At 42.5% G+C, this 18,119-nt stretch overlaps 1 protein-coding gene across 5 annotated transcripts in view; it reads right to left on the bottom strand.

Moving 5' to 3' along the window:
- LOC144032268 (mitochondrial peptide methionine sulfoxide reductase-like) overlaps positions 1-18,119 on the bottom strand; it is a 64,290-nt gene that overhangs the window by 22,488 nt on the left and 23,683 nt on the right. For 4 of the 5 annotated variants that reach the window (XM_077540009.1, XM_077540012.1, XM_077540010.1 and 1 more), the window contains 3 exons: positions 11,980-12,048; positions 11,775-11,894; positions 7,776-7,880 (listed from right to left, as the gene is read on the bottom strand). In XM_077540009.1, coding sequence (XP_077396135.1) covers positions 7,776-7,880; positions 11,775-11,894; positions 11,980-12,048 — 294 coding nt within the window. Of the gene's footprint in view, positions 1-7,775; positions 7,881-11,774; positions 11,895-11,979; positions 12,049-17,298; positions 17,553-18,119 lie in introns of those variants that run through there. The other variant, XM_077540014.1, reaches the window with a different exon arrangement.

Below are 18,119 nucleotides of genomic sequence, written 5' to 3'. Positions count from 1 at the left end.
ACAAATCTAATGGTGGCCTAAGATTGCATAGCACTTGATAAATATATTTTTGGTTGAAATGGGTCAAAATCAATTTGATCCATCTTACCCAGGGAGACTACGGTAACTTGGGGTATCCGCTGAAAGTAGGACTTAAGAAATATTATTTTTGTAGTAAAACATTACAGCAAAAGGAGGCCTGTTGGAAAAATCTAAGCTGGATGTCACATTTTAGTGTGGTAACAAGAGTCACAACCAGGCCCTGCAAGGATCAATGATTGTTGGAGCGGGACCAAATCCCAACAGTCTAATGCTCAGCAGTTGTGTTGACATAGTGTTCTGTTTATGTTTTGCTTTTTATTTTTTTTTTTAATTTTTTTTTTAATGTATTTATTTATTTTTATTTTTTTTATCCAGTCTTAGAATTAATAATAGTTTTTTTCATTCTGAACTACTTTTTGCAGCGGGTGAAAAGCATGTACAGCAGTTCTAAGAGCTATACTAGTTCTTTATTATTTCCCTTTATTGATTTCTTTGTCATATTTCTTTTGACATAACCGTGCCAAGTATTTTTGTGCTCTAAACTGATAAATATTTTGGGGTGTCGTAAAAGTATATTCACGTAGGTCTCGCGCTGCTGATAACTAATGTGTTAACTTTATTAGAGACGCATGCCAAGAAAGTGATAAAGACCTGTGTGTCAAACAAAGTGTGCTTGAGTATAAAAGTAGACTATAGGAATGTGATATGATAAACAAAGAGATCATACTAATAGGTAATTTGCATGTTCTTCGAAATGTGATTTAATAAAACTGTTTCCACAATACAAACCGTATACTGTATCTACTTTTGGTCCCCTATGGCTAGGCAATTTTTTATATTCATACATATTCTCTTGCATGATGTTGTAAACGTACACATAGACATTCATTTTTGATTTTTTGATATTATCCTTGTGCGCTGCTCTGGCCCACTTTGCTGCTGTAAAACCACAATTTCCCCATTGAGGGACTAATAAAGGCTGATTCTATTCCACCATCATTTGCACTATGGTGCAATCCAAATAAATGATGGGGACAAATGGCCGATGAGTGCAGCCTCCCTTCTGCCTTTTTTTTTTTTGTTTCTTTTTATGATGGTGCGTTCGTGCTAGCGGGTTGTGGCGTGCCCTGCGGTCCCGCTACGACTGTGTGTGCGTGCCAGCACAGCCCTCTCTCTCTCTCTCGCTATTCTCTTCTCAGCTGCTATTTTTGCCCTCGTCTTATGTAAGCCGCCGCTGATGCACTGGAGACAGAGGCAGAGTTTGGGATAGTGAGAGCATCCCCCGTGGATGCACACACATACACAAACACAAACACACTCATGCGCACTTGCACGTGCAGCCTCTCTTTAAGGGGAGCGAATGTGTGACAACAGTCAGAGCCAAACAGTAACGTGATGCTCGGATGGCGAAATGGCGTCTGGTGTGTGCGTGTGTGTGATGGGGGGGGGGGGGGGGGCGAAGTGTACGTCCACATCATGATCACTACTGTTGCTTGCGTGTATTTTCCACAACAGGGGCTCTCAAACGTGACTTCATGGTTCTGGGCATGCTGTCATAGCCCAGTGACCCTTTCGCTTTTTATTTTTAGCTACATCCAATCTCGCACATTATTCCTGCTCTACTCAAATGAGTCCAAATAAGCACACAGACGCACACAGAAACATGCTTTGCAAATAACAACAACAATAAAGCACAACTCACGGAGCGGTAGAATATGATAACGTTAAATATCATGACAACGTCAAGCTGGAACAATTATGCAATAATCAATATTTTAGAGGTATGTTTGATACGTTGCTGTACTATATAATCGAAGAAGTCGTTTTGCAAAGATTGATAAGATTTAGGTGTATGAAGGCACAGTATTAACATCTTCGCGGGTATGTAACAGTACAATACCCACAAAGAACATACAGGTGCACTTCAAAAAATTAGAATGCAAAAAAAGTTCATTTATTACAGTATTTCAATTCAAAAAGTGAATCTCGAGTGTAATTTGTGCCCCTGTGAGATGGACTTGCTAATCATTAGTCCAACGCGACGCAAAATAATACAGGATTTTCGTAGCGAGAAGTGGATGGTGTTAGACTGGCCAAGTCGATCTCCAGACTCAAACCTGACAGAAAATGAGAATGCATTTTCAATGCTGCAGAAGAGACTTGAAGGGAGTAAACCCCTAAAGCAATCCATCCATCCATCCATCCATAAAATACATGCTGTATTTTCTTACAAAAATTAAACAATTTTCAGACTTCTTTTAGGCTACACATCATCATTTGTGATTGAATGATCAAGGATGCAGAGCCGTACCTTCCACCTAAATCCTAAACATGCAATGTATTTTCACCTTACACCGCAGAGGGATACAACTAGATTTTAGTTTACAGCAATGAGTTACGCATGTTGCCAATGACGGCTATGCAGCGCGAGAAGAATCACTAAATAGATCCATCCACTCGTCCATGCCAAGACAGTTTGTATACTGAAAATAGTATGTAAATTAATTCTTCTATGAAAATGGTGTGCAGAACTTTGTATTATACAGGATTTTGTTTCCAGTAAATGCTTCACAACACTTCTGGCCTGTATAGACTCATCAAAAAAATGTAAGCCATAAGAATAAAAGAACAATTTCTTTATTACTGTGGTTAGCTTGCACACTGGAAGGGGTGCAAACCATATTGCGTATTGTTCTGAGCCACAAAATGGTTTAGAACATCATGCAAAGACCCCCTGTACAGATATTGTAAGATCTAATGATGAAATATTTTGTCCTGCAAATAATCACACTATCTGGATTCTGAGCACAATTATGGCATAAAAAAAAATAAAATATATATATATATATATCTGCGGCGGACACAATCCAATGTATTAATGTATTCCGATGGGATATAATTATCACTCGTTCTGGAGCTACCAAGGCCAGTGATGTTTCTGTTTTCTTCAAGGGCATAAAAATCACAGATGTATTACGCTCTGCAAAAGCTGTAACAGTTATTGTTAATTTGACCTTTTTTCCCCATTGTCTCATCAAAACACGAACTGTTCACATATACTTTTTGCTGCAAGGTGCATGAATGGTGCTCTAATGAGGTATTTTTGGTTGTTGCTGTTTGTCTACATCCAAACAGACGTCTTTATAAGTTTAACATAATCAAAAGGACCCGAAAAAGAAGTGCACCCCCAATACACACATACACATGCCGGGCAATCTCCATAAATTTCAGCCGTCAAGCGTGCGCCAGGGTGTAATAAGTGACACCTGGTAATGAGCATACCATGTGGGGGGCAGCGTGGGGGTGGCAAGGGTCAGGGTCAGAGTTCAAGGTGAGCTCCTGTGGGGTTTTCTTTTTTTTTTTTTTCCCAGAAGGTGGGGGAAGAATCCCCTAAATTGAGGCAATGTGGTGACTCAGGGCGACACGGGAGTACCCCCAAAAGGGAATTGGCGTGTGTCGCAGCCAGCTGGGGTTGAAGATATGATTATTGTGGAATATTCATGCTCATTTGTCCGGGACCAACGACCACCAGTATGACTTAGCAGATGGACTGATTGGCTTCTATTCTGAATCCAAATAAATAACGTGAAATCACATTACAATACTTAAAACAAAATATATATATATTTTTGTATAACATCACATCAACATGAAACATCTCTACTGGGATTGTAGCTTGCACGTAGCAATTTATTCAAACAAATTATTTTGTGTTGCTGTTTCAAAACTATTGGGCAATGTTGTGTGACCTTTGAACAGTAGATTTAAGATTAATTACGGCCTTTATTTTGGAAATTCTAAATTTTAAGCATCTGCGGACATCCTGATGATGCCCCCTTGTACATAAGTCTAAAATTTTCACTGGGGTTCATGCATTATTCACGAAGAACCTTGTCTTTCGTTTTTTTTTTAACCAAAACTCCTACAGGACATTTCACACAAAAACCTATTTATGATATTGATAAAGCAATTAATTTTGGGGAAAATCCAGCAACCAAATGAAAGTTTTAATTCATCCAGTGTGTACGAGAATTGGATGTGTCTGGCCATCATGTGAAATACTGTGATTAAACAATGGGACAACACATCTGTATAAGTGCACTGGGAGAGGCCAGCACCAATTGTTATCCATCCATAGTGGGCTGAAATGAAATTACCCACGAGTAAGAAAATGCAGTGTAGAAGTAGTTTTGTCTTTGGTGATATGATGACACCTTCTTGTGATTGGCTCCAAGCCAGCCTTCAGCTCATTCAAACGTGCAAAACAAACATGCCAATCCTTCATTTGCCAAATTGGTCCGCATATATTTGAGTGAGCAATTAAGTTTGCGCCTGGTTTTGCATGTGCAAACCTGAAGTAAATCACCCCCTAAGCGTTTCCCAATGTTTTTGTACCAAAAATATTAGCCACAGCAACTCAAAAGCGTGAAGAAAGAAAACTCTCTTGTCTAAACATACCCATATTCTTTTATTTATCGGCCTAAGTGTTCATATATGTGCACACACTATCAAAGATAAAGAAGGGCGATGCACGTTCACTGACGCAGCATCACTAAGTTAGATCATAAATAGTACATGGCCTCAAAAAAAAGAGGAAGATGGAGGGAAGAAGAAGGAAAAGAGACAAAGAGGAGGAGTGGGGTAAAGGCCTTGGTTGTTAAGATGAACAGCGGCGGGTGTGGAGGAGGGGAGCCGAGGAAGGGCAGGGATGATGTTGTGGGGGGGTTTGGATGAGGAGCTGGGAGGAGAGAGTGACTAAGAGATAAAAGAAGAGCGAGGGGATGCGAGAGTGTTTATGTGGTGAGCGGATGGCCTCAGGGAGCCGTCGACTCACTGCGCTGCTCTGCGGATGTGCTGACGGGCCCGCACGTTCGCTCAGTCGCTTGCCTTGTGGGCCCGCCGCAAACAAGGAAAGGGGCAGGTGAGACGGGTGAGGATAGAAGCGAGGATAGGTTGCAATGGGAATGGAGGCATACGTTAAAAAAAAAAAAAAAAAAGAAACGTAGAATTGGAACACGTTTGGTTGGGTTAGGGAATAATAAGCTGATTGAGGAGCTTAACGCAAAAGGGGGGATGCGATATGTTGGAGCAGCTCGAAAAGACGTTCCGTAGGGGAAAACAAAATCAAGGCCTTCCGATGAACTGTGAGCAATTAAAGTGGGAATAAGTTGGGAGCCTTGTGCGTATTAGGCGTATCGTCGTAAATATCAAACCGCGTTTCCTGCCTCGCCGCCGTTGCACTTTGACACGCCGATGTCACTTTTGTGAGTTTGTCACCGTGCGCTCATGTGTGAGGCTGCATTATTGAAGAGTCGTCATAACACAAGACATAAGGGGGCTTTGAATTTTTTGGGGGGTGGGGGGTGGAAGTAGGATGTGGGCGGGGGCGGGGGGGTCGTCTTTATGCAACATCCCAGAGAAGCCGGCAGATTGTGACTAGAGTTGCTGATTATGGAAAGAGGGCACACGGCAAAGGCTGCTGGGAGTTTCTGATTGGCTGCTAATGTTGCTATCCGGGCCGGGATTGGCGGAGCCGACGCGAGCCCCGACATCACGTTGTCGGGACTAAACCCCTTTGAACTGAGGCAAAGCGGAGCGGCGCACATCTCGAAACAGGCGTAACATGCATCCATACGTGACAGCCGCCGCCAACAAAGTGCGAAAAATGGTGGACCCCCTCAGAAATGCAGCCCCCCCGCCCCAAAATATCACAAGCACCTGTCTTTTTATATATAAGTGATGAACTTCCTCCACTCCGCCATTCTCTTCCGAGTGCATCACTGTAAGGTGGACGGAATAAATTGGAGCTTAAGCACGCGTGAAGGCACAGCCAGCGGGCCACATCACGCCACATTTGTCAAATCAGAGCAGTTTTTTTTAATTTTTTTTATGGGGCTGCACGTGAACCTCGAATCGGTGAAGGCGGGTGGTGGTGGGCTGGGTGGATGTGGGGCCGCAACGGCACAGAGTTACACTTGGAAAGTCAAAGAATATATAAAAATGGGCGCTTATTTTGGAAGGTGTGCTTAACTCTGGCTTGGAGTGCGAAGACAACAAACGGTGCTGGGTCGTAAATAAAACATGAGAGGAAGACAGGGCTGTGAGTCAGGGGAAACGCATGACTACTCGGCACGGCCCCCTTGGTGCGTCTTTGCCCATGGTGCTGACACACAACACGACCCACAGCTCCAGTGGAGCTCCGCTGCTTTCGGATGACCTTGACGACCCCTTCATTTCCGCCCCTTTTCATCCTCACTTTCGATGCCATGCCGAGCTTATGAATGTCACTGTGACAGTGTCGTCATTGACACCAGCTTCCAAATTTCTCAATGATATCAATTGTGAACTGTCATCATTGCAAAATATTTATTAATTGTACATGCGATGCTTTAGAAAACGAAGCTTTCCAAAGGACTGCAAAATGCCAAGCAAAAAAGCTAAAATACTGACCTAAAAAATATCAATTTACTGAAAACAATTTGGTCGAACTGTATCAGCTTGAAGGCGTTCAATAGTTGATGTGGCGCTGTATTTGGGTCACGCTGAATATATAAGTGCAATCATGACGGATGCAAAACATGACGGTATGAACTAAAGTAATATCACTGAGTACATGGGGTGTGTGTGTGTGTGTGTGTGTGCGTGCGTGCGCACGGTGGTGACAAGCAGGCCTATAAATCTTTGATTCTCTTCCTCCCAACTTGTCATACCCCCCACCCCCTTTTTGCCTTTCCATTCCATGTGAGTGAGCAGAGTAGCTCTTTGCCTATCCTCTTGCTGCCTCCTCTTCCACATCCAGCGCCCTCCCGGTGCATTAACGTTCTTACATCACCTCCTCCAGTGAGCAGGCCAAACGAGAGATTCACAAAGAGATGAAGAAATTGCGGAGTTTTCAACCAAATTTAAAAAGTCACCCAACAACTTGCGAGGGTTAACTCCATTAGTTCTTTTTCTTTAGTTTTTTTGTAATGACACTCATCTAATATGTTGTGGTGCTTTAAACTTTGTTGTGGTGCTTTAAACTTTAGGCAGTGGATTGAACACATATGTTTTTAGCAACATCATATTCGTTGTCCTTGCGTAGAATGACTAAAATTAGTGCCGTACTGATGAACGTACACATTCCGAAAAAATCTGATTTGTTTGTTTTTCTTCTGGGTGGCTGGAACGAATTAATGGCATTTCCATTAAATTATATACGCCACAGCACCCTACCTTTCAACTTTTTGATGAGTCATTGCTTGGTCGATTTTTGCACTTTAGTTGGTGACAAAATTATCAGCAAGCTTCTAGCTTGTTTTATTTATTAAAAACAATTACAAATGTTTGGTGGGTTTCTGGAGGCTGGAGTAGATTCAAGGCAATTTCAGTTCATTTCAATGGGGATAATCTTGGTCGCAAAATGAATTGTCAGTCAAGGTACGATATATATATATATATATATATATATTATTTTTTTTTAAATAGTGACTCACGAAGTGAAATGTACAATTTGTGAGCTTATAGCGCACACAGGAAACAGACTGCCAACATGCGGCTGTATTTTGGGTTGGCATGTCTCTCCATGGATGGCTGGATGTCAGACACATTAACACCATCCGCCATTGACTTCCACCCTTGAGACCTCCCCCAACCACGACGTACACGTCTGGGCAGAATCCTTCTGCTCCAATACACCCTTCTCTTGTCCCCTTCGGGATGCCTCTAGTTTGCTGCGCGACGATTTTTTTGGGTGTGCGTGTGAGCGCAACTACCTTGTGTCGGATCGTGGTTCTCCCAGAAGAGTTTCAGCAGCTCCTCCAGGCTTATGTCTTTGGGAGAGAAAACCACCCTCACCACTTCAGTGTGTCCAGTAAGACCTGCAGGACAGGACACAAATTTAAAGCTGCAACTAACAATTATTTTAATAGTTGATTATCTGTCAATTGTTTTGGTGATTCATTAATGTATTTCACATTGACGATGTAAAACAATGTATGAGCGAATATGCTGCAGATTGGTCGGTAACATGCCAGAAAATAAGCAAAAATGTTGTAATTGTTTTCCAGAGCAAAAGCAAATGTATGCAAATGTTTTATTTTGATTCAACACAAAGATAATATACTTTCATGGATTACTACGGGAATCAGAATATATTTATTGTTGAGAGGCTGAAGATTTAGACAATTTTAAATTAATCAAGCCAGGTCTCGAAATGAATAATCAGTTATCAAAATAACTTCTTTTTTTTTAAATTTGCAAATCGATTAGTTGTCGAGTAATGAAACAAGTGTTGCACTTCTCAATGTGTGGTATATTCTAGATGACCAACACGACGTACACTACACACTGATCTTCATTGCCAATTGCATCTCCAATGGTTTCCCCCAGTGCTTTATAGGCCTGGCAAGCTGCCCGGCACATTTTGCGCCCCCGCCAGGGTAAGCGTCAACAAATGACAAATATGATTTGCTGGATGTCTGTCTTTGTCCGCAGCGCCACCACCAGCGACAAATAAGATTTAGCGCGTGTCGTTCTGACTGTGTCCTGAGCAGGTTGAGAAGAAATTAAAAAATAAATAAAAATAATAAAAATAATAATAATAATTAACAATCACTTTTAACACACCATTCACCACAGGATAATCGCTCCGGACAATCTATCAAGAGGCATCCGATAATAGGGCCTTCGTTGAATTTGATCACTTCACACACACACCGCACCATCACTTTTAACAAATTGCACACCACAAGATAATGGCGCAGGATAATCTTTCAGAGACATTCTGCGAATCGGAAAGGTGGAGAAAATTTATGAAACTCATCAAATTTATCCGACTGTCGGTATATGTGCAACCTGCTGTTATTGAAAGAGGAAAAATTACACTTAACACACTGCACACCGTTTTAGAGACAAACCATAATCAGATATCAGACCGTTCGTTACGCAATTTTAGCTTATAATTGAGACCTTTGATTTTGATCGGTAGTGAAAGGCACAAATTCGTCCGATTGTTCCCATATGTGGATTCTGCTCGTAAAATGTACACATCACATCCAAAGCTGGCTGCCACTGCCAACATTTGACTTTTTGTCACCACCAACATCTCTCTTCAACATGGTTTCATCGGGTTGTTTTGATCGGCCGTGTGTGATCGCTGCATTCACACCTGTCCAAACAAACTATACCGAGGGGCTAAATGAAGCGTTCAATCCGAGCCAACTGTACAAGGCAGGTGCGAAAAACGCCTTGAGGGAGCCACGCGTCGGGATGGATGCCACTGTGACTTTGACAAAGTATCCTGTCCTCTCAACCCCCTGCAGTCAAAACTTTTTTTTATCCGCCTTCAAACTATCGAACAGTCTTTACCTGCTTGCTTTTTTTTTTTTTTCTTAACTCTGTAGGAGCTGTGAGCGCAAACGTGGTCTCAATCTCAATTCAGACGCCTTCATATTCTTAACGCGCATTCCCAACTGTACTCAGTTTTGTGCTAGTTACTTTCAAAATGTGACAACACGAGAGCAAGATTTGAATTTCAGATTATTATAACTAATTATAATAATAATGTTGGTGAGATCTTGGGAACGTCGAGGCCCTCAGAAAGGTGATTTATTCATCTGACTTCCAACTGGGGCTCAAATGGGCCAATTCCCTGGGAGGAGTTTGTCCAACTAACTACGAGCCATTGGAATTGATCTGAGCAGTGTCGGCACTCAAGTCCAGAGAACTTCTTGGTATTTGACTCAGATTTGTCTCGGACACTAACATCGACCGGACCAACTATGTTTTTATTCCTGAAAATTAATGTTTTCCTTCAAAAGAATCTTGAAATAAAGTTTTTCATATTGTCGAAATCCATGGCGGTAACCATGGCTACCTGGCAGCAAGCTATCTGATTGGTTAACCTGACCATGAGCGTCAAAGCACGCAGTCTTTTTCTTTCAGTCAAGTCAGCCAACAGCGGGGTTATAAAATTTAGTTTTATCAACCATCGTGAATTGTCATTAGTCACTTCAAAAAAACAAAACAAAAATACAACATGAGGCAGCCTGCAGCTTCTGTAAGAAGACAATTTCAGACACACACAGCACCACGCTGAACTTAGTTTGACACTTGCAGAACACCACAAAAAGAGGTAAGCTGCCGCCCACCGGTACTGTTTGTTTAAAAGGCAAGTTATGTGTCTTCACGTTTTTGTATTTATATTAGGGAACAAAAATAACATGGCTCCCGGTTTCATAATACAGTTTCTCTAATTTTTTAGCCGAAAAAAAATCTTAATGTTTACTCTTGATCTCATCTGGACTTGGACCTTTGTGATTCGTACTTGACTTGGACTCGGACCTTGTGGACTCTGATTTCAATCGGACCTTTGTGATTCGTACTTGACTTGGACTCGGACCTTGTGGACTCTGATTTCAATCGGACCTTTGTGATTCGGACTTGACTTGGGATGCACACCTTGTGGACTTTTGTGTCTCAGACTTGGCTTGGACTTGATAAAGGGAGACTTGACTACAGCCTTGCTTCAAACCAAAATCCCGTGGTTTAATTTCCAGCATGGGTTCTTTTAGGTGTGTCCTGTTATGATCCAGAAACCGAAACTGACTGACCGGAAAACTTTTTCAAAAATGAAATGAATTATAGACATGTCCAACCAATTTTGTGTTGATTGGTAATAGTTGAGTTTTTGGTCTTGTTAAAGATGCCTAAGATTCCAACGTTGCCTTGCACTGCCTGGTATTCAGGCACCGAATAAGTAATGCATTCCATGACTACGATTTAACCTCTTTTGTCACATTACCACTTTCCAGTCTGCCCTTTAATCCTTATGTAGCTTCCATCAGTCCTCTCTGTCTGTCTCTTTGACCGTTCCGACCCTGTTGTGTTGACAGCTCTTCACCGCGATGCCGTGGCCGACGTTCCGCTCCGTCACGGCCACTGGAGCGACGCCTGCACCTTCTCCTAGCCATTCTTTCTCTTGGATGTTCTTTCCCGTCAGAAAGTTTATCCCCTGCCTCCCCCTCAAGCTCTAGCTGTCATCCGGCTCCATCCTATAGCTGACGCACAATCCCTTGAAGGGCTTTTGCTCAGAATGTCTGCCAGCCAAAGCCCAAAGCGTCTTCTTCGTCCTTTCCGTGTCCGATCCTGCTTCGCCCCCCATCGGTGCGCCACATTCGTTCTCTAAGCGCCTTTTCGGAAAGCACGAGTTCATAATTAAAGCGCACCAAACAGAGCCAGACATCTTCATTTGAATTATATATCAATGCCCTACATGGATCTATTAGAATGTTGATGAGGAAACAGACACCCCAACACACACACGCACACATGCACGCAGGTAACCGCGATGTTTGAGTGCTTTGAGATTCAAGCGCGTGCCAAATCACAGTCTCGGGGAACGGAGCCCACTGATGGCGCTTCATATGCGGTAACCTCTGCCGAGAAACGCCGCAGTACAGCACAGAACGCAGCCCAATCCCTACAAGTAGGTCATGGGTGGGTGGGGATGGTAGAAGGAGGAGGTGGGTGGGGGAGGAATTGGTATATGCAGCCCATCTGGAGCAGTGCATTCTGAGTTTGCCTGCAGATGAAGGCAAGGCAGAGAGACGACGCGAGCGCTATAATGAGCGCGACTGTGGTACTTTTTCTGGTGCATCCGTACTCAAGGGCAGCTCAAAAAGCAGTAAGGTGTCTCACCAGTGCACTCCGAAGAAGGAATTGAGTTTAAAATGAATCAGTAGCAAAAAAAAGACAAGGGTTAAGTTCAATACCTGAGCAGACCTCTTTGTAGGTGGGGTTGGGCGTAAAGCCCCCGGCAAAGCCCACCTGGGTCGAGAAGACCCCGGAAACTTTCCAGAAAAGCTTCTCGGCGCCCCAGAAACAACCCATACCTGCACATAAACATCGCTATTGCTGAGACAACATTCATTCCCGAGGCGATTACCGACCGTATAAAACTGTGATTGAACCATTTACCGAACATGATCATCCCCATGCCGTCTGGAAAAGGCTCCATGGTGGTGTTCTGGTTGACTGCATGCTTGTCTGTGTTGGAAAACAAGTGTGAAAAAAAAGATAGGTGAGCAATTAAACTGATTTGACCCGAGTTGCCAGTTCTGCACTTTGGACTTGCTTGTTTATATCTACGATTCTGTGACGTCGGTATTCATGAGACACAACTTGACTTGGACTTGAACTACCTGACTTGAAAATTCTTGCCCGTTTATATTTGAAAATCTGCATTTTCGAGTAGTGAGCCATTAATTTAAGTCTTTGAAGTTATTTTTGTGCAGTGCGAGCGAAGCTGAAAACCCAACAGTAGGCTATGATGTGGGCTGCAGAGGCCACCTTATGAAGCAAATATCAGGAAGTATCATATTTTTGGAAAAAGGAAAAAAGAATGGTAACACGAAGAATTTAGAACTCAAGATAAGCGACATCTGACACCTGACCCAATTAAGGAGGACACAAATCTAAAGCCAATTATTACACGTTTCCCCCAACTGGAGCTGCTTTGTAGGAAGTTTACACCAAAACAAGGATTTTTGGTAGCATATTACGCTTTGGATTGAAGGATTTAAAATAGAGTTCTTGGAGAATTTTTCAAGGAGAAAAGATATTTTCACAAACCTTTTAAGTGGGGTCTTGAGTTCAGAACAAAGATAATTAGATGAAGAACTAAAAATACATTCTGAAAATACAGTTCAAGTGATCAGGATTTGTTTGTACATAAAGTAGTGATGAAATTGTAAAAATAAATAAATAAATGTAGAGTGCTCTGAAGGGTGGCACATGACTGGCACTTGAACTTCTAATGGTGCTACATGGAATTAGCACGCTAAAAAGGAAGTCAGCGTGTGCAAAGTAGGAGTGCATGTGATGTCGGCGCAGCCCACAGATGTGCGAGGGGGATTAGACTTCGCTAAGAAGACTGAGGTGACTTAGCGTGCAAATCTCTGCTAAGCAAGGCTGGTTGGTACATCAACCACTAATATTAGTCCACAGCTAAACAGGCCAATGGGTACACTAAGAGCTTAGGCACACAGCAATAATGGATGCTTGCTCAGAGGTCAATGTCAGACAGCTCTCGAGCTGTTTAGAGAGATGTGAGGTGTGACAATGACCTGAATACAAAGTTGAATGAGAAATATCATTTCCTGGATGTTTTTATCCTTTTACAGCAGGCCAAAGACCTGTGCTTACCTGGACGACATTTCAGATAAAGAGATTACTCTAAACTTAATTCATTTTTTTGGTCAAGTTAAAAAAAATTCTGACACTCATCTGTCTTGTCTTGTCTCATCCTCTCATCCTCTCATCCATCCATCCCTTTTCTTGACCGCTTATTCCTCACAAGGGTTGAGGGGGGTGCTGGAGCCTATCCCAGCTGTTTTTTGCAGTAGGCGGGGTACACCCTGAACTGGTTGCCAGCCAATCGCAGGACAAACAGAGACGAACAACCATCCACACTCATCATGATAAACTTTTTTTTCCCCCCCACTCAAAGGGCAATGCATCATGATGGAGCCTGACGGCATCACTTCAAGGGGATAATTATTTTACATTTTAGAGGTGTTTTTAAAATTCATTTTATTGTTTTACACAATCAGAGCATAGAACCCAGGGAGGTGGAATATTGCCGCCTAGGGGAGCAACGTTTCAGATTTTGGTGTACGATTATTGTCTGAGGAAAAAAAAACGTGGTTTTATGATTATCCTTACAGACAAAAAAAAAAAAGAAAAGAAAAAAAAATCACATCAGCACGGTTTGATTTTTATTTTTTTTTAATAAGTAACTGAAAATAAAAAGTTGCTGCCTTTTAAAACAAATACAGCACACAAATCAGTAAAACAATTAAATATTGGCTTTAACTTTAAGTTTATTTGAACAAAGCGAAAATATCCATCCATTTTCTATAACTATCAATCATATTTACAGGTGAAATGTTCGTCCACAGCCTTTAAACTGGCGACTTGTGCAGTTTACCGCTGCACATTGCAACAATCAGTGGGCACCGCGCCACAGGGTGGCGCCTCCTTGTTTTTGTTTTGCTCCTATGCAGCACTTTTTGTTTTGGCCATCAATGTCTTTGACGCCGTGAATGTGTATGTACACTTATCGTGACGCGTGGTAGCGCCGAAAAGCCCACCATTTTTTTGTTTCCTTTTAATAAAGTAAGCTTGTGGACTTCCAGTTCCTTTGTTGCTCTCCAGTTTTTGCTATCCAGCCGCACCGTCAATGCCTGATCAGCCACCACGTGTTACAACATGTAGGCATTATACAGCCAATTTCGTATTCTAAGATACATTTGTTGGAAGACCCAAGATGGCAGGCCCGCGGCTTTAAAAGTCTCGTCCTATGGCCCATCCAGACTGAGCCCTGTGTTGTGCGGGCTGTGTGGAAACAGAAGAGCTATAACCTATGCCGCATGGCGCATTTTGTGCCGCACACGAGTTTAAACTGACGGCCTGTTGTGAGCGGAAATAACCAGTGCTGTTGAACGGCTGCAGTTATACAACCCGAATGTTTAAGAACCACGGTTAATCGTAAAATCCCCTAATCACACCCATATCCTGGCACTACAGCATTTCCTTTGTCTAGCAATCAGATACATCTTTACAACAAGGTCATCTATGAAGGCCTCCTGGGAATGGCCGAATGACCCAAAATGGCTAACCTTGCTCTCGCAAGATGAATTCTCGCAGGTATTTGTGAGTTCAGTAACTCCGGAGAATCTTGTACCACTCTCGCTAATGACCGCCGTTCCCGAACCACCAGTCACAGAGTGACATTGTGTTTGGGGGCGGGATATGCAACTGTTGACGAAACCAGGAAGCCAGCGCCGATGCTGGAGCTAACAAACCAACCTAACATGGACGCTGCAATTAATTCTGTTCTTGCAAAATTACTGACAGTTTCCTTGTTGAATGTTGAGCAGCGAGGGGTGCTTCGTGCATTTCTAGCTGGTAAGATGTTTGTGCTTTTCCCCACTTCGACAGGAACAAACAAAATTTTCACCCGTGGCTGTGATTGGTTAAAACAAACGTGTAGAATGTCGCATCGTCCAATCAGCTTGAATTATTGTACAGAATGTCCCGCCTTTTCCCGACAAAATTACTGTGGAGAGGTACAAAAACTGGGTATTGCCAGTTTACAAAATGGCAGCATTTTATAAAAATGGCAGACGTCTTTCCAGGCATAGGTGCTTGAGACATTAATGTGCGTCTACTCCTGGCAGACATGTTTACAGTGGTTCTCAGCTGCCTGTTGTCACCCTGGGACCCATATGTTCCTATTGTCACCAAGTCACGACCCACTTTTATTTAAGTCAAGAACAATAAAGAAAATGTATTGCTAAAAAAATAACTTGGAAAATATGTATATTATTATGCTATACTATTTCACTGGTGGGCCTGAATGACAGCTGAGGTGACCAGCAGTAGTTACTAGTTATCACCAAGCACCTCTTCTAAGTTGTAGCCAAGTAGCATACCATATTTCACCTCAGTCGACACTACATTTTGCTACTACCAAATACTAACATGGTGTGTGGAATCTAAAGTGTATAGTGCATTGCAAACCACCTGCAAAAGTATACGTTCAAGACTTTTAAAAGACAACAAGCATAAGAAACTCTTAAAATGTCACCTGCGGCCCACAGGCAGTCCTCCCTGCCTTCACAGCAGCGCTGCCAGGCTATGGAAGTGCTCTGTCAGCTTCAGCCAAGCAGCAAGTGCATTTGTTAATGTGCTTGCCACATTACTCACAGAGTAAAATACTTATAGATGGTAGAGAAAAGAAGAAATTCTCCCCCTACTACAACTATATTTTGGTCAAAAGTGATTGAAGAAAAAAACAAAAAAACAAAAAACAAAAGTGTGCTAAATATGCCGAAAAAGTAAGCTCGAGAACAATGAGGGAAACAAGTGTGGTGTTGGAAGTGGAGGTGGAGGACGACGACAACAAGTGGGAAGAGGACAGATCGGCCTGACAAAGCAACAAAGAGAATAAATGGCAAAGAAGATGCAACAGTTGTTGTTAATGTCTGTAAATTGAGATAATGATTGGTAACCTTTTTGTCCTGATGAGAAAACGGGGGCGAGTTTATTTGTTCAAGGAGACTATGACAATGTACAGTATTGTAGAGTTGGGGCTCATTTTAGGTAAAATACTGTAAATGCTGGACCACACAGAACAGGCACTGTATTGGTGTTGTGATCTTCGGCGTTTTCAGAAAATCACTGGAGGAAACCATCTTCAGAAAAATTCCCAAAAAACAGCATGTTGGTTACACAATTGTTTCACTGCCCCAAAGTGATATACTTCCTGTATATTATATTATATTATATTATATTATATTATATTATTTGTGCATAGTAACTTCACGAAAACCCACTTATATTTTTATAAACAGATATATTTCAATGAAAATATTAAATTGGCCAAATTTGGACATACGGATACGAGGTAAGCGCACATATATGTACCTCCTGTATTTTATATGGAAACAGGTCTGTTTGTAAAAATACAAGTGGGAAGTGAAACCTTCACAAAAAAAAAAAAATGAGACCCTGCTATGGCATAGCTCATTTGATTGAAAAATACCCCAGTGTCTGTGACACAATTCCCCTCCAGTCGTATAGGTGGCAGTGATGCCAATTAAGAAATCAATAACTACCGCACAACACACAAGCTTTTGAATAACACAATTCTTTGCCATCCGCTTTTTGTTCATGGTGAAGGTAGCAAACAAACAAATACCCAAACAAGCTTCTGTTAGCTGCTCACCATCTTCACTTGGCTTTCCCATCATGCCTTATGCTTTTTCACCCAACACAAGCACACAATCTGATTGTTCCTACACCAGCTTTTGCTGTGGGTGTGTTCCCTGCTCCCCCGAAAAAAAGCAGTTGGCTGAGATCCAGGCTGTGCCAGGCTTCCACCAGCATAACTCCCAAACCTCCCTCCTCCCCAAACTATCCACAACCCCTCAACAAGTTCACCAACTAACACAAAAAGACATTTAAAAAACAAGCTCAGAAAGGAATTGTTATAACTTGAAATTGGACATTTCCTTTCCGTGCTTTTGTTTTCAAGGATGTCCAACACTCGTGGGACTCGCGGCGGGTCATCTTTTGTTGCCATTAAACAGGTGATTTTGCCGAAACAAAACATCAGCTGCTCACCGGCGGTCCAGGGCAAACAATCAACAGTATCGTTTTTGTGAGGTTATAATAAAGTCCAGTTTGATTAGTTTTAGTGGGCATTTGGCCTTTATTAGCCTCCGGTTTTACCTGTGGCCCTCGTCGTTCTCACCAAAATGTGAAGTCCAGACAGCTAATCATGGAAGGGACGCTGTCTCTGGATGCCAAAACCTGTGACGGCAAGGTCGATTTCCAGGCTGCTCGTTTTGTTCCCTTCCAAAAAAAAAAAAAAAAAATCCATTCCCTCTTTGCTCTTCCTCTTCCCTCACTCTCACCACTCCTCTTCCCAGCTTCACACAGGTTGGCAGCAAGCTAGGCACGAGTCGTCGGAGAAGGCTGAAGCTTTATACTGGTGCCAACTACCCTCTGCTGTATGGGAGGATGGGGAAGGGGGTGAGGAGGAGTAGGGGTAACAAGGGAGGGGAAGCAAGGCTGGTGGGGAGGTGGTCCAAGAATGCTAACAGCCAAATGAACAAAACAATGTGGCTGTGGCTCGCTGTTGCGGCACATTCGTCAAACTCTATGTCTTGTGAAGTTTTTTGGGGTTTTTGTTTTTACTTGACAGAGAAGACCTGTCCACTCTCCATAAGTTCCATAAGTAGGGTTGCAATATATGTGGTCCAAGGTGTATCACAATAAATCATGCACAGTGAGCTACATACCTAATTTGGTAACCTATTGAATGAAACAAGACAGAAGTTGCTAATTTACTGGGACAGTTTGGTCTCCAAGAGTGCCTGGGGAAAGTTCCGAGTACAGCCTAGACCAGGGGTCGCCAACTTCGGTCCTCGAGAGCTCCTATTCAGCCTGTTTTCCGTGTCTCCGCCCTATAGCACACCTGAATCTAATGATCAGCTAATCAGCAAGCTTTGCAGAAGCTTGATAACAATCCCAATCATGAAACAGGTGTG

Source organism: Festucalex cinctus, chromosome 12 (genome assembly GCF_051991245.1).
Source record: "Festucalex cinctus isolate MCC-2025b chromosome 12, RoL_Fcin_1.0, whole genome shotgun sequence".
Classification (NCBI taxonomy): Eukaryota; Metazoa; Chordata; class Actinopteri; order Syngnathiformes; family Syngnathidae; genus Festucalex; species Festucalex cinctus.
The sequence above is the reverse complement of the archived record's forward strand: the minus strand, read 5'-3'. Positions and strand labels throughout refer to the sequence as shown.